Genomic DNA, 23,451 nt, shown 5'->3' on the forward strand with positions numbered 1-23,451 from the left:
CTGATAATTCAGCTCAAAACTTCACACTGTGTGTGTTTATGTGTCTTTCTCTTATTTCAATATAAACATCCCTCTCAGATTAACACTGTTCGAAAATATAACCATTAAAAAACCTTACCTATGTATTGCATATATAACAAAAGCAAAGGTGAAGAATGACAAATTTAAAATGGATTCTTCTGGACCAGAAAAACCCACAACAGGTTGGTTTTTAAAAAATAACGCCAGCAAGTAGGAAATTAAAAAGTAATACTTCAGAAACTTTTTGCTTAGTCATTCATCTCTGTGAGGAGAGAGTGTAAAATACTCTGAAATCAAGACATGATAGTTGCAAAAAAAAAATTAAACTGTAAGCTAATTTCTCAATCTGATTCTCCCATCAGACTCTATAAATCTTCTAGTAAAAAGGAGACAAGCAGAAAATACTGAAGGATATAGGAAACTGACTGTCAAGCAACTTTAACATTTTTTCACCTACAACTGTTTGTTCAAAAGTAGAGTTTTATTGCTCTCTTTGTTCCTGAAGGATTACAAATCTCAAAAGTGTTGCAGTTATTGAGAAGCCAAAAGCCCTGACTTTCAAATGTGTATCAACATTAAAAGTATATAAGCATATGACCATACTGTCACAGGAGATGTAATGCCAGTATGTGAAAACATATCTCATGTACCTTCAATTTTTTTAAATTGGACCTGATAGCTTCAGCTGTCAACTAATTAGGAACCAGAGTGTACTCATGTAGATGCTGTGATTAATTCTGACAGAAATTATCTGTTCTTTCCAACAGGTTCCATGCCTTTGGATTCTCTCTTAAACAATGAGTAAAGAAAAAGGGATTAGGTAATACCAGGAAGCACTCAAAAAGCACCATTCAGTATATGGTTTCCAGTATAGATCAGTGGAACCCCACTGGATCCTACCTCAGATTAACACAAATAGGAAATTGGTAATGTCAGGCAGTTGAAAGTTACTCTGATGCAAATATTAAGTCACTTTGTGACCAATACAAGAATGCATTTCAGCTCCTTTAACCCAGGATAAATAGCACATGCCTTTGTTTAAACTACAGGTTAGAGTTTTCATCCCAATCTGTTTGCAATGGCATGCTATCATACGTGATTCACCCTAGGTTGCTTTGCTTATTTAAACTTTGCTCAGCTACAGCTAGATGAATTCATCTTATGTCTTCAGGATCTTGAGCTAAGGATTTGTGTAATATTTCTCTCTAAACCAAGTTAAAAGTTAATATTCTTTGTTTGATGCATACCTTCAAAACAACAGTAAGCTGAAAGCACAGTGATTTGTTTCTCTCAGGGTCTGGATTAGTTAAAAGGCTTCCACCATATTTTAAAGGATGAATATTCATCCTTTCATTCAGTCTGGATGGCAATATTATCCACAGTATTTTGCTTTCATGAAAAATACCACAACATTCAGGCACAACACAGATCTGTCAGCAGATGACAGTTTAGTATAACAGTGAACAACAGTGAACAGTTTAGTATAAATAGAAGTAAAAACTGTTGAATAGCATGCACAAGGAGTGCATACTAGAAAGCTTACAGGAAAATGCAGGAGTAATCTACACCTCCAGCATCAGCACCTCACTTGAAAACAGACCTTAATCTACTGTTCTAATCCCTCCAAACCCTGGAGTTCATTTCTGTAACATGGAGTGTGGCAGATATCACACACACAAGACATCCTGGTATTACTTTTGAAATCAACTGAAAGTGTTTCCTATTAAATACATTGCTTTCTCCCATTATTACTCATTTTCAAATCACCTTATGTGTTTTTTAAGTGCTCAATGAGTCAAAAAATAATTAAATCATTTGTAAGCAATGCAAGAGTTAGGAAAGGATCTTCAGATTTTTGAGCAGTTCATCCATGAGCAGAGCCAACACATTTCTTTCCACAGAAATCATCCCAAAATGTCATGACTAATTTTCTGCAAAAGAACCCAACTGAAAGCAAAAAGTCTCTGAAACTCACTAATCAATTAATTACCTCTGCCATCTCACATGACACAGCCTGGAATGCAATGGACTGCATAGTTTGTAGAATAAGGTAGATCAGCAGATTTATAAACCAGATTCAGTCCTTCTTGGGCCAAAATCTGAACAGCAAAAACTGCTATTTGGAGCCAAATTCAAAAGGGGGTTTTTTTTAAGTTTAAGCAGAGAAAAGGAACTTTTACAACTTTAACTAGGAATATAAAATAAGCACTGTTATTGTAGGAATGGAATGTGATTTGAGACCTCTAATACACATTTTTAAGTCAATGTTCTTATATGTCACTTCCCACATTTCCTTCCTTACTTTCAAAAGAATGGATATAGTTTAATATGCACAAAATTGAAAAAAAAAAGTTTGTCCTATTTCTTCTATCTGTCAGTCTATTTAACACTCATCATATTTTTTTCATCACTAAGTGAAACTTCATTTGAAAAAGCGGGATTAGAAGAATGGCTAGCAGATGGGAAATAGAGGCACCCCTGGGACCATAATGTAATCCACGTCACATTCTCTTATTACATTCTCATCCCACTGAAAAAATAATATCTTACACATTGCATCAAATTATTTAATATATAATTTAATGTCACTTTCTTTGGAGCTATGCCTCTCATTACTGCAGCAAATGGACCTTTGCTTTGGTTATGCCTTAAGTTTTCTTTTCTTTTTTTTTTTCTAATTTGTAATGAAATTCAAATGTCTAATGAGTCCAATATGGCCTGTCAACTTAAATTATCTGTTTGTCTTTCTGTTTACCATATCTATCTGTCCTCAGTTTTTATTTTTCTCTGTGAAGTTTAGTTATTGAATCCCATGTTTCCTTCTGGAAGGAATTTTTAACAGATGATTATTCCTGTTGATATGTTGATGATTTGATAATTTATGGCTTGTAAATTTAAGAAATCTGAAGAAATCTCTGGGAAACAGAGCAGATCATGAGAGAAGAGAAACAAGAGGTTCTAATAGTTTATACAGTAAAGGACTGTGATTTCATTAAAACACATTTTTAATCTTACATATTAACTACAATAATGCCTCTGGATAATATTTTTTTAAATCTTTTGAATCTGTAATGAAGTCTAGCATAAACTATGGTGACAAAGCAAGCAGTTTGTATAGACATGGACTGAATCACAGAATGGGTCAGGTTGGAAGGGACCACAGTGGCTCCTCTGGTCCAACCTCCCTGCTCAAGCAGGTCATTGCTCTCTCTGCCACATCTATTCATGGAAAGTTGTGTTCTACTTTCTGCCCTCATAAAGAGTTTGCATTGGATTTGATAGCAGTTTTGCATTAAAAAAGACAAAAATAATTTAGTCCATGGAATCAAAAGTCATTAATTCAATGTAAAGACTGAAAAAAATCAGTAAGTTATCCAGGCTGAGTTCATCAGTTTACAAATGTTCTTTCCATATGCTTTCTAGAGCTTTGCGCACATTGATTTTCAACAGGCTAATAACTGGAAAATATTTCACAGAACTAAAATCCAGTCTGATAAATGCACACATGAATACAGAAATGAAACAAGATGATCTTGATTAAAAACTAAATTAGTAAATACAGAATAAAATTTTAACTATCAATTAGTAGAGGTAAAACAAATCTGGATCTTTAACCAAATCTCATACTGCACATCAGTAATATGAATATTATAAACGAATAAGCAAAATAAACTTTATTTTTTTCCTTAAAACAAATAACACGGACAATCTTGTAAGTCCTGTTTTGGCTGAAACCAAACGTGTAAGTTCCAAAATATCCCAAAAAGAATGCTATTGCAAAAATCTACTTATCCAAACCCAAGACTTTCTTGAAGAAAAGCCTTGCCTCAAAAAAATTAAAGCCTGAACATTACAGAAAAGCAGGTAATTACAGCCCTTAAGAAATTTATCCAGAGTGATCACGGCCCCTTCCAGCCTTCCAGAGGTATGAATGCATGAACAAACCTGCAGGCTTAATGATCTATTCTAAAACCAGCTATGGTGACAGAGTGGCAGATACCTTTTCATCCTTTTATGGTACTTCACTTTAGAAAAATCACTTTAAAATGATCGCTGGAATACTAACTCATGAATTCTACAAATAGTTTAGAGAAAAAGGCTAAACAAAGTCAAATTAAAAGCTATAAAAAGAAAAGAGCTAAATGTAGACAAGGTGTAAGGAAGCATTCCCTGGTCTCATAATTATTACGAAAAATGGCTAAGAAGAAATAATTGTAATTGTAATATCTGTAAAGAACGTTTCATTGTAAAGAATACTATGTTCAATAGCTGCTTTGCAAGAAGTATTTCCCAAAGTGTAAAGTCATGCACTTAAGAATTCATCCAGGGAAATGCACTGGAAAAAAAAAACAGTAGGGATTGAATTGCTCATCTGGGACAAGAGAAAAGCTGTGTAGGATTCAGTGTGGAAAACAGTGGAAGCCACACCACTATTATTCTAAGATAACCCTTAGTTACATCATAATATTTTTAAGGTCTCATTGTTTCTCATGTCTGAATTTGCAGCTACAATTTCTTTTGATATATATAATTTATATTGATATTTAACATCAACTATTTTCTGTCTTTGTAACTATAGTCTGGTTTTCTCTGCATAATCTGTATTTAGTGAAGTCAACAGCAAGAAGCAGTTGTTTGTTCTGAGTACAACTAAAGTGAGAAGGCCAGTTTTGCTTGTCTACTGACCATCTGATTCTGGTGCCTCAGGGCACACAGTAAAGACAGCACAGAATCTTCTGATTAGCTGATCAGTAATCAGTAGAAAAGCAACTGTTTAGTAGTAATATCAATACCTACAGAGCAGCTCTTATTGCTTATAAATCTGTAATTAAATACAACAATTGCTACCTTTTTTGTAACTTTTCTTTTTTTTTTGTATGTTTGCTTGGGTTTTTTTTTGGTTGGTTTTTATTATGTTTTGTTTTGGTTTTGTCTTTTGTTGGGAGGGAGGGTGTTCTTAGCTTGTTGGGTGTTTTTTTGTTAGTTGGTTAGTCTTTTGTTCCAGATTGTAATTGTGCCAAATTCATTATTCATTATTAAATGTGTATGGCTGGTCTGAGTCACATTTTGTACAGATATATTAGTATTCCTTTTTGGTATATATGCAACAGTAAGTACTCCTGTTTATTTAATAGCTGAAGATGAAACTTCAGTCAAAGATTATAAAGAAATGCCTGTTTCCTTAGAAGCCTTCATACAATAATATTACAAATCATAAATTATAATTTTTATTTACAATATAAAAAATTCCCTGTGGACTTTCATAACAAAACTAATCTAGCATCTTGTAAGTTGAACCAGTGATAACTGCATACCATCCAGTAACTACTTTTGTTTCCAAAGCTGGTATGTATGTATCTCATCTAAGACAAAAATGAGGTTCTTTATTATGCAAAATGAATCCTATGTAGTTTATGATCCTTTGAGGACTTTATTGGCTGAAAAGCAAAATGAAATGTGAGATCAAACTAGTTTGTGCGTTGGTTATTTCTCTTCTTCAGTTAGTGAAGTTTGTATCAATAATTTTTATGCATACATTCTAGCTCCTTTATAGTTACAATCCCATAGCAAGGCTCTCCTTAGTATGGAAGTCGCTCAGTGCAAAACTGAAAACATACATAATCATACACTGATTTTAATTTCTGACCTAAATGTTTAATAATCACATTATTACACACACACAGTTTATGAGGCAACATGTTGTGCTGTTTCCTGGCTTGGTTGCTAGCTTGGGTTAAACCATGAAAATGTATAAACATATATATAAATGCTACAAAGCAGATTCCATGTATTTATCTATTTTGCAGAAAGTTAAAAAGCACACACATTTCCTATTTTAAGGACAGAAACTACATCTTTCACCAAAATTCAGCTGTTTTCATATTGGAAATGTATTTAATTTTATCTGGAAACTTTCAGACGTTAGAAATAGAACAACTGTAGTTTCTCATTATTTTTGCTGCCAGAATCTATGCTTGGTTGCTCAACTAAAGACCTTACACTGCTAATTACTACCACATGCCCATATTCCAAGCAAAGGAAAACTTATTGGTTCTGACAATCCATTCTCTCAACACTGAATTCCAAATGAAAACTTACATTTTGGCCAAACATAACATTTCATCAATCTTGTTCTACTGACTGCAAAAGCAACATCAAACAAGGGGTGCTAATGGTTTTTTACTGTGCAGTTCCCAAGCTTAGATTCTCTGATGAAAGACCCACATGACCAAAGGACATCTTTAAACGACTTAGTAATTAATAATTAAACCAGAAAACAATGCATAAAGTAAATTGAACATTTTGTATGCTGATGACAGAGCTGAGTTTCAAGCAACAAATTATGAGCAGTAGAGATCAGCAGAGAAAGCACTGATGACAGAGTGAGATAAAAACAAACAGATAATGCATACAAAGAAGGACAAAAACAAAAGGTGAAAAAATAAAATTAAGCACGCCCCAAAGCTAGCAGAAGCCTGTAATCTGAAGTAGAGCTTTTCAGGATGTGGGGTTCTGGCTGAAGATCAGGTCCAAATTTAGAGACATCTGAGCAATGCTGGGTACTAGTGACAATGTAGAAGGGGAGACACAAACCCTTAGTGTAAAACAGTTTTTAACCATATTCCCCTCTGCTCTAACTCCTTTGGAGCTTTGGAAACAGAGGTATACATAAGTTTGAAAGTCTTCTCTGTGAGAAGCAAACTATGAATACAAATATAAACTGAGTCCTTGCCTCTGTCACAAATAAACATTTTGGGAAATTAACAGTACTACTTATTCTCAGAAATAAATCAAGGCATTTCGTTTGTCCAGGTAAGCAATGCTAATTTCCAACATCAGTGTTTACAGTTTACCTTAGACTTTTGAGGGTATCTCAAGAAATGCACATGTTGAAGTTTATTAATTGCGTGATTACTATTATCTATTACTATATAATTTTAAAACTTTGATTTATCTACCCAGTGATACAGGACAATATTCTAGAAATAGCTCTCTGGGACATTTACAGTCTTTCTGCTGTGCAGAGAGAAGAAATAACTTGATAAAACCATAATCCACTTCAATAAAATATTGCATGGATGATGACTTGAAAAGAACAAAATAAAAAATTGTCTTAAAGTAAGGAGAGGGACAAATAATTTGATAGATTTCTCGCAGTACCTTATTTATATTATATGAAAAGGACCCTCTATATGATCAGACTTTCAGGGCAAATATACCTCTACCAGTGGACGTCACAATGATATGTAATAAAATGAAGGATGGCAACATTAAAGCTGATATTGTGCTATATTGCACTATATCACCGAGGACATCTAGTTCAGTAAAGGCTTTATCCCAGCAGGTCCAGGAGCTGGGAATGCCAGCAAGAGCTAGTTTTAACTCGGTTAAGAAAACAAGCAGGCTGTCAATAGAACTGTAATGAGTTCATGAGGTCCAATAAAATTTAACCTTTGCCACCAGGTAAAAATAGTGGGTTTTATGGGTTTGGATTTTTTACCATGATATATTGATATTGATATTGATATAAGGCTATTGCCGGCTGTTCTTCAGATAAGCTTAATGTGGTGTGGGGAAGAGAATTACTTTAAAATCCCTGGTCACAGATCCTAAAACCAGAGAGTTTGCAGTACCCATGGGAAGTCAAAAAAAGTTGCATGAGATCTGAATCTGCTGGTTGAACATTGAGAAACAGGGCTACTAGACTTCTCACACAGTCAGACCAACAGAATAAACCAGTCAATATAGATCTCCTATTTTGCACTCAGCAAAACAAAGTTTTCTGAAGAACTGAGTTGTCTGCAAATCATGTGAATTATCACTGTCACTTCGTTAAGAGATAAACCACACGATATTCTGATGCCCAAAACGGTGAAGTGACAACTCACCCTTGCAGCAGAACTGCATATGTAATAGCAGCAGCACTTGTTTACAAGGTATGTCTGTGTACTCTTGGTGGTCTCCAGGTTCTCTTGGAGTGGGGACAGGATGTTGTGACTTGTACCAAAGCACAGCCCAGGTCTCTAATTATAGTGTGACAACTCTCCAGTGGTAACATCTGACATCAAAGAGCACAGCCTTGTAAGCTGTGAGTCAGCTATTACCACCTTCAGGGGCTCTTTGGAGTCACACAACCACACCTGGTCTTTTTGGACTTACTTTCTGCCTCGGGTTGAGTTAAAAGTTCCGCCGTATTTCTTCCGATTAAGGATGAGAGCAGCAATTTCTGGCACGTAGCGAGCAAACATTGCCTACATGCACGAAACAAAAACACAAAAAAAAAAAGAAAATGGCATGCAGAGAGTGTTCTACTGCAGCAGAGGCAGCAGAGCCTCTTGGGATACTTACTTTCTTCCACTAACCGCACTATAGGAACCACCATATTTCTTGCGGTTTCCTATTAACTCTATGATTTCAGGGACGTAGCTGGCAAACATGGCCTAAGAAGAAGATAGGAGACAGAAGAAAAGACTAAAAAGAGAGGCCAAAGAAAGGGGGATGATGAATATTTTCAGAAAATATATATTTTTTAAGATCTGAAAATGCAAAAGAAATAGATCTATGCAGTTGTTTAAAAACAAAATTTAAAAAAAAAAAAGTGTAAAAGTTCTTATCAAACAAAACAAGAGGGTTCAATGTAAAAGTTGGTCTTGGGGAAGGTGCGCACCTTATAAATAAAGAAAATGGTCAAAAGAGGAAAAATGGACACACAAAACAAGAACAAAATTACTTCAAACTGGTATCTAATCACAAAAAAATAGTTATGTCTATTTCTTCCTGAAGAGGGGAGGGGAAAAAATCCTATCCAAGCCCCACTGCAAAAAACCAAAGCCAAGTATTATCATTACTGTTACATTTCTGTTTTAAAATACAGACTCTTCCCCCCCATTATAAGAATTTAAAAGAAGACAAAAACAAGATGAAGTCGGGGTTATTTCCCCATCAAGAAACAAAAAATCATCCCCCCCACCCCCAAAAAAAAAACTTTTCCAAAAGTTCTTGGGTTTAGAAGGATTGGAATAACACATGATAGAAAAAAGGTTTTGAGGAGAAAATAAAAATTATTCTGCCATGTTTTGTCCAACAAACATCTTCCTTGTGGCTGGATCCTTCGAAGAGCTACTGCCATTTGACATGATCTTTGTCTTCACATGTCAATAAGCAGAGATAGGAATGCATATATGTAATGCTCACACACCTCTGTGTGTGTCTCATATATGGCATTCGTAACATTGGGTATATACATACCACCTCTGGAGGACGGATGTATATGTGAGATCAAGAGATGGGGGGAAGTAACAATATACATAGGTGTGTATGTGCACAACACACATTAAGAGTCACTCAAAAAGCATTTACCTTGCACTGTGTAAATACTAAAATAGATTTTGCTGGTTTAGAGAACATTGCAACAGGTCCTACAATATTACATAATGCTGACAAATAATGGAAAAGTCGACAGACAAATAGTAACTTGGGTGCTATTTCCATACAGGACAAAGAACACAAGAAATTGCTGATATAGAAGGGTACTGGTTATGGTCCTGTGATAAACTGTGAGATAAATTTGTGCTACATGACATGAAAGTATGTTTGAAATTAGGGAGAATGTGGTTTGCCATCATCTGGATCAAGCAAGCTGCTCTTTAAGGCAGTCCAAAGCCACAGTGTTTGTTGGAATTCTGGGAAGGAACACAGAAGGGTGGGTAGGACTTCTGAAACCGCAAAGTGCCTTTAAATATCAATAGCAACCTCCAAAAATGCACTAGAGTCAGTCACTAAGAAGTACAAATAACTATAAATAACATTATCGGTCAAAATATTAAGGCACTTTATGTATTCACATGCATTACTCATTTAAATGGATTAGAAAAATTCTAGTCCTGGACTAATTCTGAACTAATTTGACAAACTCTGCCAAAACACTTATCTACAGGGGAAAAATACATATTTAATATATTTTAAAGTTTTATAATTAATTTTACTTTACAAATCCATATATTATTGTTTCTTTAATTAAAACACTGAGATATACAGGATCAAGTATTAAGGTAACTGGAATATTAAGAAGAATACAAAGAAGAGTTTTTACCAATCCCCCAAGGATGAAGAAGACCATGAAAAGGCGACCAAGGGTTGTTTTTGCATAAACATCTCCATAGCCAACAGTGGACATTGTAACCATCAGTAAATAAACACATTCCCAATATGTTAGCGGTTGATTATTTTGGAAATTTTCCCATGGATCCCCTGAGTTCTCCACCTACAATGTACAAGAAAACATATAATGAATTGTATTCATTATAATTAACTCCAATTAACCCCAAAGTAACTCTACACATATATGCATGTGCGTGTGTGTGTGTATAGATATATAACTTGGCATATAGTATAAACTCTGAATCCTTTCCTGCGATTTATTCTGACCAAATACAGAACATGAACTTGTCCCAAACGGAGCAATACAGTTCTTTTGCCAATATATACAGCCTTGCTACTCAGATCATGTATGGGAAACATCTTTTCTGTGCACTACTATATAATATAACTTACTAACGTAGTTAGGTAAGTTCATTTAGTAAAAATGTGCTCAGAATATTTTCAGAGTAAATCTTACTTGTAATGCAACTATACTCCTCAATGTTTTTGTCTTAAAAGATTATATAGCTATTGGAGGCATTGCTGGCACCTTGAGTGGCAAGCTATTACTTTTTCAAAAAGTTCAGCCACTGTTGAGACAAAATTATAAATCTGTCAGCGGGAAAGCAGTGTGCCACCTAAAATTTGTTCCACAGTAAAAAGTTGGAGTCTTCCTACGGTAGAACAGAAAAACTTTTGTTGAAAACCAATGGGGGAAAAAAATCCAAATCCTAACAAACAGTATACCATTATTGTTGCTGCAATATTCCAGGGGTATGGTGTATTGTTTGCTGCGATATTCCAGGGGTGTGGTGTATTGTTTGCTGTGATATTCCAGGGGTGTGGTGCATTGTTTTCTGCAATATTCCAGGGGTGTGGTGTATTGTTTGCTGCGATATTCCAGGGGTGTGGTGCATTGTTTGCTGCGATATTCCAGGGGTGTGGTGTATTGTTTTCTGCAATAACCCAGGGGTGTGGTGTATTGTTTGCTGCAATATTCCAGGGGTGTGGTGTATTGTTTGCTGTGATATTCCAGGGGTGTGGTGCATTGTTTGCTGCAATATTCCAGGGGTGTGGTGTATTGTTTGCTGCAATATTCCAGGGGTGTGGTGTATTGTTTGCTGTGATATCCCAGGGGTGTGGTGTATTGTTTGCTGCAATATTCCAGGGGTGTGGTGTATTGTTTGCTGCGATATTCCAGGGGTGTGGTGTATTGTCAGTTCCAGAATGGCGTCGCGGGTTCCGCGGCCAACAGCGCCCCCTGCTGCTCACCCGCGCCCCTCGCACCGCCCCGGCGCGCCGCGATGCCTTTCCATCCTGCTCTGCCCATCGGCAGCAGCGCCGGGTCAGCCAGCGGAGCGGCTCAGAGAGCCTTTCAGAGCCGCCAGAAAACTCGATGAAGCGCTTTCAGATGTACTTACCAAATGTATGAACCCAGCCGCTGTCAGCCACGTGCTGATAAATATAGAGCACAGATTCACTAGCTTGATGGAATTGCTGGAAATAAAACAAATAGGAACTCAGAGTGGAATTTTTCAAGCTTTTTTTATAGGTACCTCTATACAGCTGCATACTTTAGACTCAAGAATCTGATGATTATTTCCAAAAAGAAACAGATTCCCTAAAAAACTTATTCAAAGGTTTACACATAATATGTATTATTTTGCCATTGGAGAGTTCACATTTTCATAATATAGAATTGCATGAAAAGAAACTCCCAGTGTATCAAAGCAGAAAGACAAACAGAAACCTTAACTACATCTGTAGTCATAAACAAACTAATAAAAAATGATGCTTTTTCACAGATAATTTGGTTGCATCTCAGTACACTCATCTCTTCATTTTTCACTGCTACACACTCAGAATTATTCACATGTAAATATATTAAAAAATGAGAAAATTATGACTCCCAATTAAAAAAACTAACATATTTTGCATTTCCTGTATGATGTCCTAAGGATTTTTCATATTATTCTGCTTGCATGAATTCCTATGAACCTCTTCATGGGAAATTCACATGAAATTAGAGTATTTCATATTTCGCATTCACATTTTTCTCTAAAAAAATGAAAAAAGTGTAATTGAAACCTACCAGTTAAGCTCTGCAAATACTTCCTAATCCTACTGAGTAGTATTTTTCCTATTGTAGCCAGAAGTGATTTTGAAGCAAGGACCTCATTCACTTCAGCAGGAAAATACCACACTTAAAATCTTGTGGAAGGATACAAATAAAATCTGCTCCCTCTCTTCTCACAAAAATCACTGTCCTAAGAAGGATGTTCAACAAAACCACAAGGAGCTGCAGTCCATGTATGATGGTGTTTAAGCAATCTTACCTATTCATGGTTTTGAAAACATTTATAAGAAGGCATATCACCTCAGGAAAGAAAAACCCAATTATCCTTAAAGTAATACATTCAAAAATATGAAAATTGGGGAAAATTCACTATCAGTGTTAGCAGTAGTAATTTTGTGGTAAAAATTAACTATTGTTTCTGTTTATAACTACTTTAAGGACAATAAATATGCATTATTTTCTGAACAAAACTGGGGAAAAAACCAGGAAAACGAACCAGATCAGCTCCATTAAAAATATTTTTAGGAGTCGCAGTTAGTGGACATCTGGGAGTACAAGGAAAAGAATACTGACTGGGTAATATGACAGACACTGAAATTAATACAGCACTCAAAAATAAAATGATATACCAGTAGTCTTGCATTAGTGTTCATGTGCATCACATGCATTCCTTATTTCTCTCTTTCTTACATTAAGGATGATTAAAGTCTCTGTTTTTTTGGTGGTAACATTCAGTTACAGCACAGGACCCTAACCAATGGGTTCCTGGATTAAACAAAATTATAGGAGTGATACTGATGCAAAGCTCCATTATGAGAGGCCAAATATCCTCCTTCTCCTGAACTTACAACATGAGATGTTACTGATAAAATAATGTGCCTGTTGGTCTCCCCATATTAATGCAATACCCAGTAATAGTAACTATTTACATTACCTCTTTGGTACATTTTATTTCTGCAGATTTATTAAACACTGTCCCTTGCCTGTCCTCTATGAAATACTCCCTGTGTTTCTGCCAGAGTCTAAATATAGATGAAGGATTAGTCATAAACATTTTCCCCCTCTTTAAGCTCTTTCCAACATCTGTGCAAAATCCCTTACTGTGAGCCCTGCCTAAGCTCCTGCAGTTTTGTTGAAAAATATTAGAAAACAAGGAGGGAGAGAAAATTTTCAACTGAAAACTGTACATTTTGATTTCATAAAACATGGGAACAGAGAATCTTGAGCAAAATACATTTAATTTCAAATTAGGGAAACAGGCCTATGGCTGAGTACAGTCTTTTAACGTGCCACAGTAAAATTTCGCTTTGTCTTACAGGATCATTTCAAATATATTTAGCTTTTTTTCAACTATTCTAATAATTACCTAACACTTTGCTAGTCTCCTTACTGCCTCTGTTTTTGCATTGTGCAGCTTCTTGCACTGGATTCTTCTCTTTGGAATGGCCCTTGTGCTCATTGTGTAAATAATATATGTTCCTTTAATCCTCATATCTCAGTCACTAATTCCAGCAGTAATTTTTTTAATTTATAGGGTAGTGTAAATGTTTTTCTTTACAGGGGAAAACAAGAAAAGGAGGAGAGATTATCTTCTGCAATTGCAGTAAATATGAAAAGCACAGCAGTGTCCATTATACCCCATCCATTTCTCATCTTGCCAGTAGTTATGTGTTATTAATGCCAACTGCACTGTAATACCTAGGTCAAATTATTTCTATACTTTTTCATGTAAATACATATCACCTGAGAAAATGCCTATCTTTTTCTGAATTTTTAAGTAATAAAAAGTACTTTTTTTTTCCCACTCAGATTTCAGAGCTAGTAATGATATACTGAATTTGCTATTCCAATCAATTTCTGTCATTGATTCTTCATTTTTATGTTCACAAAAAACCTAAAATGTTGAAAGTTTCAAATAAACCTTAAAAGTGGACTGCAAGAAATGCTAAAATATCTTAATGATAGAAAATTTTTAACCATCCCTAAGCAAAATAATGTTGCAGTAGCTGGTCAAAAGCATAAAATACAGTGTAAGACTTTAAAGTAATAATAACAGTTTAAGGCCACAGTATGTAATTGAAATCATTGCTTGAATTTAGGGAAGTAAATTTCATTTAAATAAAATTAGATTTGTTGAGACTACTAGTTTAACTGCTCTAACTTGTGCAAAATTCCTGAAGGCTCTCCATTAACCACAGAAGTTCAGCACTGCTTTTTTCTTTACAAAGTTAAATAATTTGTAACTAGAAGCTCTCAATTAAGCAGTATTTTGGTATTGTAACAGAAAATACTTGTGCAGCACATGAACTGCAGTTCTGATGGTACTTCAGAACACACTGAAAATATGACTATTTCTCATTGAAGGTAGCAGTAATGAATGAATTTTCTAGCTTGTTGCTTTCTAAAAGCTAAACTCATATGACATTTAAAAAAAAAAAAAAACCAAGCAGTCACACAATCAAATTTATGTCAGGTGTACCTAAAAAGTTTTCTAAAATAAATTGCATTCTGTTAATTTGTTTTAATTTGACAGATCCATTAAAAAAATACATTTTGTGAAAATTGATAGCATTCCAAATAATTTAGTTCATTTCAGGTTATTAATTAAGACAAAAAAGAGAACAGGCATGACTTTCTGCTGCATTACCAGGAACAGGGAGAGACATAAAACACTGTTTTGAGGAAGTGACAATTTCTCAGTTAAATAAATTATGTTAGTGATGAACTGCTAAGGATTAATTAACTGACTAAACTGAAACACTCACTTAAGAAAGTTTTGCTTTAAAGGCTTCAATAATCAACTTTTGAGGTTTACAGGTGTTTTGACAGTTATACAAAGAATCAAAGAGAAGACAGCATCTAATATAAGATTAAATTCTGCACCAGAGAAAGGCTATTTCAATATACAGGTCAATCTTGAATAAAGCAGCTCTGAGTATATTGAATGTGTTCAATACACATTTATGGATCTGGAATTTCACAAATCCTCCACTACTGAAGGGGCTATTAGCTGTTATCCAAAATCTTTTGAGTTTATGGGGGTTCTCTATTGACTGCCATTTCTCATGGCAGGGCTGTTCTGCATGCTAAATGTTATTCTCCTTTACCATCCTGGAGCATTCTGAGCTATGGGACTTCACTGCATGTTCTTTGATGTCTTTGTTTGACCAGAATTGGCTTCCTTTCAGTAAAACAACTAAAGACAGAGAGTTTTACTGCAAAGAGAATAGTTTCAAGGTTATGGGTTGAAGAAACAGCTGTTTGCTGCGAGTGTGTACAAATTTCAATACCTATTTTCCCATTGCTACAAATTATCACAGCAAGAAATGGATTTACCTGCATATAATGCCTTCAGACATTTATAGCAACTGGTGCAGAGGGAAGAGCATTTCAGAACAAAACTGAATTTACAGTAATTATTGGAAGCTGGGTTCAATACATCCCCTGGACCATTTTAGAAAATGATGAAAAACAATGTGTCTTCAACTGAAATGCATGGGAATGTTTCTTTTTTTGTTTCCTCCAAAATGATCTTTTTCCAAAATTGTGCTTTTCCTGCACAACTTTCATGTATTAATAGGCCAAAGAACAAGTAAGCCAGAAGGTTAATTGGACTATTTTAATTATTATATGGGAGACATACTAAGGACAATGAACACAGTACAAAGATATCTCAGTGTAATTTTTAATATGTTTTTGATGTGAAAAAGGATGCTCAGTTCAAAAAAACTGGAAAAGCCACAATGACAATTTCTCAAAATACTTCATAACTGTATTCTGTCGAATTAATTTTGATTTCAGTTTTTTCAAGACAGAAGAACGTGGACTGATGATATTGAAAGAAGCAAGGTTTAATCGGTGCAAAGCTATGTAATTAATTCTGCTTTTAATTTATCAACACATAACCTTGCTCAATATTTGAAATGCAACAACACATCAACTAAAATCTACTGATCACATAGCAAAAAATGCTATCACTGAAAAATCATTCATCAGCAGAAAAGATTTAAAGAACAGATAACAAGTGGGAGTTTTTCCCAGAAAAGAAAACAATATATTACTAAGGCCCCAAATCTCATTTACATTCTGACACCAATGCAGCTAAATCAGCGTGGAAGAAAAAGTCTTACCTTGTTTTAAGTATATTCAGAAACTGCAAGATTTCTGAAAACTGTATCAGTCTAAGGGCTCTCAAAAATCTTAAACCTGTAGTAAAAGAAAACAAAAAAGTTATAGCAAGCAATAATTCAAACTATAACTGCATATCACAATGACAATGAAAAAACAAATCAACATAGGTAGTGTACAAAATGCCAAATACCTTTGAAAAACTCTTCCATATTTAATTGTTCAAGGATCCTTAACAGGTATTTTTCAAATTGTTTTAAATTTATTTCCCTAATAAATCATGTACCCTACCAGAAAGCCTTAGTTTATGTCGAAAGTAATGGGAGGAGACACACAGGCTGAAAGCTAAGGGGAAAAAACCTCACTGAGGTTTCTGTTGTTGGCTGTAGCACACGTCCTTCTCTTTCAGGCTGTCAAAGACACATGCAGATCTGAAACATCTCAGTCCTCCAAGCTCCCACGTTGCTTAGTGAAAAATAACAGATCATGGGCAAGAGATCTGATAACCTGGATAAAGTAGACTGTATATGCCTGATTAAATTGGTACATCTTAATGACGTAAAATCTTTGATTGTAATAATGCTCCCTATCTCAACCCTAATTTAAAAAAAACTTGAGCAGAACAGGGAAATTACACATTTTCTCTTAAAAATGGAAAATTTACTATAATTCTTCCCATCAGTCTATAACTATAGGAATACCTTACACTTCAACTATTAAAAAGAAGTATTTTTACAAAGAAACAACATTTTTATGTTGAAATCAGATTGCATGCACAGCAATTCCCAGACAACTACAAAGTCAGTGAGACAGATACAAAGAGAGTGTGTGCAAGAGAAAATAATATTGAAGATTAACGGCTTAAACTATTAAATTAGTCTTATGCTGATAGAAAATGATTTGGCTGCAGATCTTTGGCAAATGAATAAAAATACACTGTGTACTCTACATATGCTCAGCTTATAAAATTAAAGTAAAGCTTGAAGGATAATTTTTATTAGAGAGTACAGCCAGCAGTTACATAAAAGTTGCGTAACATTGTATTGCAACTGTTATAGGAAGGTCCAGAGCAGTTTCTTCTCATTCATTCTCTTTACTGACATTTATTTTACACAACTCCAATGCAAAAAACCACTTTTTATTTCGAGAAAGTTAAGGAAATACTGATCCTAGAAAACTTATAAACCTGGTCACAACTTTCATCGTCTTTCTGGAATAAAAGGTTTCTCTCAAGATCAAAGGTGCATGTGGCAAGATGTGTTCAAATAAAAAAGTTTTTCCTGAAGTATTCTTGGAAAGTTGTTAAATAAAATATTTGCTCTTGCTATGGCTTATAAATAGTCCTGTTATGTAGCCTTGTTAAGACTCCTAAGTAGTGTTAAAGTCCACTCCTGTCTGTTACATGGAAATAAAGTTTCTTATTAGTTACTGACTGTGGGGAGCTCTGAAAATTAATCACAACTTGCTAAATGGATTCAGGGACCTAAATGAAAAGCAATAAAGTGAAGCTTAATAATGATAAATGTAAGATCCATTTGCAGTTAGAGAACGATAATTTTGGATCATATTTCTGAAACTGTGAGAGACACATCCCTCACTTCCATTTCCAGTAGTTCCCACCGTTGCTACTCCCAAAGAGATGTGGTTAGACAAGGAAAGAGAAGAACCATTGCCACATTTCAAAATGTCTAAGTTAGCAATAAAACCTCTGTCTCAAACCATTATAGGGGTTAAGTTTTAATCGCTGAGACATCAAATGATAGAAGAAAAATACTGTGGCTTCAATGTATTTTTTGTGAAAGAATAAAATCATTATAGATGAAGTTCTGCATTTGCTGCAGCCCACATAATTTTAAAAAATTCCCTTCAGAGAATTAGAAAAAAAGAAAGAAAAATAAAGTTGGAGAGTTTGCTTGGACAGTTTAATTACAAAATAGAACTAATTTTCAATTATAAAAGCCAAAGGAATTATTACATGGCAAATTAATTCTTTCTAGCACCCTCCAGTTTTCTAGGCACAACCACACCTGCTATTATACTGCTATATGTGTTTCATTTTATGTGATTTCCATAGAATTGTACAATAGTTTGTGTAGGGAGGAATTTTTAAAGGTCATCTTGCCCAACCCTCCCTAAAAGGAGCAGGGCTATCTTCAGCTAGATCAGGTTGCTCAGAGCCCTGTCTGGTCTGACCTTGAATGTTTCCATAGATGAGGCATCTACCACCTCTTCAGGCAACCTGTTCCACTGTTTCACCACACTAATTGTAAAAAAAATTCCTTGTATGTAGCCTAAACAACCCTCTTTTATATTAAAATCATTACCCTTTCTTCCACTGCAGCAGGTCCTGTTAAAGGTCTGCCCCCTTCAGGCACTGAAAACCACAACAAGGTTTCCCCAGATCCTTCTTTCCTGGCTGAACTCCAACTCTCTCAGCCTTTCCTCACAGGAAGGTCTTGCACCCACTCTGAGGATTTCTGTGGCCCTGCTCAGGACCCACCCCAACTGGTCCATCTCTGTTTGTGCTGAGGGCCTAGAGCTGGACACTGCTCCAGGTGGGGAATCACAAGAACAGAGAAAAGGGCGGAATTACCTCCCTGGCCCTGCTGCCCATGCTGCTTTGCACATGGCCCAGGAGACAATTGGCTTTCTGGGCTGCAAATTCCCACTGCTGGCTCATGTCCAGCTTTTAACCTATAAGCACCCCCAAATCCTCTGCAGGGGGCTGCTCTCCCTTCAGGGATCTTCCTCCCTTTCCCCTGACACAGGGGGTGGCCCCAGCTCAGGTGCAGGTCTTGCTGAGCCTCAGGAAGTTCCCATAGACCCACTCCTCAAACTTGCCCAGGTCCTTCTGGATGGCATCCTGTCCCCCCAGGCATGCCCAGCTGCACACTCAGCCTCACAACTGAGATGATGTTATCTCTGTCAAGTCTGCCAACATACCAAGCAAGAAACGGCTGATGTTTGTTTATGAATCAAAAATAGAATGCAAAATTCACTAATGGGAGCACTAACAAAAATTTCCTCTCTCAAAGCTGTTTCAGCTAAACACATAAATGTGTACAGCTCTCTTTCTTTAGCAATATTTAGGAATGTGTTTTACACAAGTGGAAAAGAATAATTTTTTTTATTATGAAATACCTACAAAACTTTTACATTTAAGTAAGACAATCAATTGTTAAGATAGGGTACATTTCTTATGTATTACAGTGAAGTCCCTTCTAATTTTGTACATTTCAAGGATTCTGTCTGCTAAAGTTAATTGTAAACTGCTAAATAGAATGCTGAGGAAGTGCTTGCTACTTTCCCTCCATAAAGTAACTTATCTTTTTCTTGACAAAGGGTTTTACATTCAAATTTTCTTATGAGATCTGACTAGAATAGGATATAATCTGCTATTCTACAAATTATATTTTAAAAAGTACCAAAATATTTAATTTACTCAGAAAATCTCTCTAATTAGAGAAAAAAATATACAGATAAAATAAATGAAGGACCTCTTGGGTCTCTCAGCCTTCTTCTTCGAAACGGATGACCAAAATACACTTAGGAATTGGAGTTTATTTCAGCTTCAGTACCCAGGACAAACCTAAGAGATTTATACCTTTTAAGATCAGGAAAAACTTTTATGATTAAAAACCAGATTCCTTGAACAATATGAGACAAAGTGTTTTACACAACAGCTTCTGCCCCTAGTACAATAATCTGAGTTGCAGGTATGATGATTCAAATAAACCTTCAACAATAACACAGGATTATTTTCTTACTGCAAAAATACTTGCTTAGCTACCTGTGTTGCCTGTGCAACATACAGACCATTGTCAAAATACACAGAAAACGTAAAATGTGCCTAATATTTAGTATCATGGTATTCAACCTAGAATCTCTAAAAAATCTGTAAAAAATGGTCACTAAAAGAGGCCACATACTGCTAAAAAACCCTGAAATCAGTCTTAGAGAAATCAATTGCCTGTTCAATAGGAAGCAATATACCATGCTGAAACACCAGGCTAGATCTAGAATATACCAGGAGTACTTTTTTCTTGACTCTTTACTAAGGACCCAGCAAAATGGATGCTTTAGGACAGAATAGTGATACAGACGTGGCCAATAAACTATGTGCCAGCAGCAATGCAATTAGAGTAGAAAATTATTTTATCCACAAATTTTACAGCAAAGTAAACAGTATTATTTAAGGCTTTATTTGATGTTACAGTCAATAGGGTATTTTCCTGTCTGTCAGTTTTGCAGTCTCTCTGAACTGATGCTTTCCACTGGATTAATATACAGCAGCAATCAGGATTAACCGTAGGTTGGAACACTCCACCTCCCACCACCCCCCTAAAAAAAGGAAATTTACCATTTTAAATCCTGAAAGGGAAAGGCAAGGAAATCATGACAACTACACTCATATGATTTTAACGAGATTCTAATAAACAGAAACAGGAATTGGAATATTTCTTCATTCAACATGAGAGGTCAATCGACAAGAAAAGCACCAAGCATTACATTGTTTCTCATCAATGAGATATGGAATCCCTTTCTTATTGCGCTGTTTGTTTTTTTCCTAACTGACAACAGTATTTCGAAAATATTGGTATAAGGGTTCAATACAGAGATTCCATTTACCACTTCTATTCATGACAAGCCATTCACCCATTCATCAAAACAGCATCTTCATCAAACCAATCAATGGCTATTTCTACCCTAGATTTCATTAAGACCACATGATTTACTGAAGACTGGAAAAAAACCCAGAATCCATATTTGGGAACCTCTTCTGAGACACAGGATGGAGGGATAATTTTTAGGATGCAAAAAAAATCCCATTCTGAACGTCTTCTCCCAGTGTGGCAGAGTAACTTGAGATCTTATTCCCTGTAGATAGGCTTGAAAATGAAAGCTCAAAGAAAAAAGACAAGAGGAAACAGAATGGAAGGAAAAGGATCTGCCATTCCTTGGAAGCAACCCAGACAAAATATTTTCATACATTTCCCCACCTCAGTTATGCAACACTACAAGTGGGGAGAACAGCCCGCAGCATGAAAAATCAACGTTCTATGACCAGGACAGTAACACTGCAACCAAGCTGAGAATCTATGTAGATTGCTTTCAAACAACGCTGTACTGAAGTTTTGTTAATAAATCTGCCTGCTGCACATTTCTTCAGCTTACTTTTAAACCTTTTAAATAATAGCAGCAGTTTAAAAAAAAATTTCTTGCTAACACCAACAATGTGGAATATTACATCCCATCCTTCAAAAAAAGACTGGATTTTTTTGATTCTAGGTGAACAATGAACCCTTTTGCTGATGGAGATAGCAGTACATTGCAGCACATCAGTTTGGGAAAGAATTCTTCCTATAAAGCAACTGAAATACTGCAGCTTTTCTTTTAAGTTGAAAACTAAAATACAATATCTTTTTTAGAAGATACAACAATACTAGCACCAGAGAGAGCACAACAAACTACAGTTCTGAAGAAAAAGTTTAGAGTTGGACCTTACCCCAGTATGAGCCGACCCTATAACAAGACACCAAGGAGTTTCGCAAAGTATGTTGCTCTTCCTTTTCGGGGATATTATATCCAGGTTTGACACGATATCCATTTTTGAACAATTCTCCATGAGATTTTTTACGCCTTCTAGTAGTTTTATAAGTTTCTGTACGCGTGCCCCCAGAAGGGTTGTGGTAGACTAAAATCTTGCTGGGAATCATGACTATGTATCTTCAGCTCCAGGAGCACTGCACACAAGTACTGTGGTCCAGTCTTCAGTCAGAGCATTCACTAATAGCCAAGATGGTCATATATTTACCCTTCCTTTTGTTAATTCAGGATCAACACGGAGACACAGCTCAGAGTTCTTTCTTTTACAGAACTTCTCTTTGGGAGCAGATTTGTTTAACTGGACACAGGATAAAGCTCCCCTTTACATGTTGTTATCAAAAGATAATTCAGTATAATCTAGTTCATTTCCGTTAGCTTGAAACAAACAATGAATTCAAATAGTAAACTAAGCTTGACAAAACAGACTAAGAGTATCACAAACTGGATGGACAAAACAAATCACTGAAGCAAGCAGGCAGTGCAGATGCTCCTCTGATCCGTGATGTATTAGAGCTTAAAAGCCATCTTCTATCCGGATATTACCACATAAGCTTCTTTCAGATACACCAAAGAACCACACCCATCGATTCAAAACCCACAAACATGATGCTGTTCACTTGGATTGAACAGGTACTCTAGCAAAAATAATATAGTTCTTATAATTCAGGTACATAAAGGGAATTGTTTACTATGTATTAGTTTCTTTGGCAAGTTCACCTATCTGCCTTCCAGTTAAAGCTAGTATGCAGAAGGCAGAGGTCACATAATCAGCCAACTCTTACAGGATTTACCCCAGATGAAATAAAAAACCTCCAACAAATAAACACAACAAGCCTTCCTTCAATCCCAGTTAATGACAGCAATCTTACTGAAGTAAAAAGAACGCAAAACAAAACAATTTTGCAATCACGCAAGAGCACAAACAGAGTCCAAGTCAAGCAGATTTGCTCTATAAATATTCACAAACCTGGATTTTTGTTCCTCCAACTACCATCTCATTCAATTGGATAAAGCTCTTTAAATTAAAATGTAAACATGATCTTCCATTACATATTATAGGTTTTCTTAATGGATTTTCCTCCTTTCACCATAACATACAAACTTCATCTTGAAAAGCTACCTTCATTTTGAGGAATATGCTTATCATTCCTTTTTTTCCCCCCTTCCTTTTTTTCCCCTCGTTTTTTGTCCTTAGAAGACCCACAAATATACCAATGCCATCTGGAGTACAATGCAAAGCAGACACAAAAATAGGCTGCACAACTTGCTTATATGAAATAGACAGGATTTCAAAGCATTTTGGAGATGTTATTAAGGGGTGACTGCCAAATATAAAGGGGAGAGTAGTACCCACAAATTTCAAATTGTAAGTTATATGCAGAGAGCAAATCACAGGCAAAAAACTTCCTTGAGTCCTTTACATTGTAAGCTTTAACACTACATTCTTACAAACACGGTTATATTCCCACTGGTCACAA

At 35.6% G+C, this 23,451-nt stretch overlaps 1 protein-coding gene across 21 annotated transcripts in view; it reads right to left on the bottom strand.

The window, feature by feature from the left end:
• KCNMA1 (potassium calcium-activated channel subfamily M alpha 1) overlaps positions 1-23,451 on the bottom strand; it is a 430,367-nt gene that overhangs the window by 139,591 nt on the left and 267,325 nt on the right. For 17 of the 21 annotated variants that reach the window (XM_085064006.1, XM_085063988.1, XM_085063986.1 and 14 more), the window contains 4 exons: positions 16,369-16,444; positions 11,583-11,658; positions 10,115-10,285; positions 8,371-8,462 (listed from right to left, as the gene is read on the bottom strand). In XM_085064006.1, the coding sequence (XP_084920132.1) occupies positions 8,371-8,462; positions 10,115-10,285; positions 11,583-11,658; positions 16,369-16,444 (415 nt within the window). Of the gene's footprint in view, positions 1-8,181; positions 8,274-8,370; positions 8,463-10,114; positions 10,286-11,582; positions 11,659-16,368; positions 16,445-23,451 lie in introns of all 21 variants that reach the window. The other 4 variants (XM_085063987.1, XM_085064005.1, XM_085063996.1 and 1 more) reach the window with 1 other exon arrangement.

This window comes from Lichenostomus cassidix, chromosome 6 (assembly GCF_008360975.1).
Source record: "Lichenostomus cassidix isolate B80296 chromosome 6, HeHo_3.0, whole genome shotgun sequence".
Lineage (NCBI taxonomy): Eukaryota > Metazoa > Chordata > Aves > Passeriformes > Meliphagidae > Lichenostomus > Lichenostomus cassidix.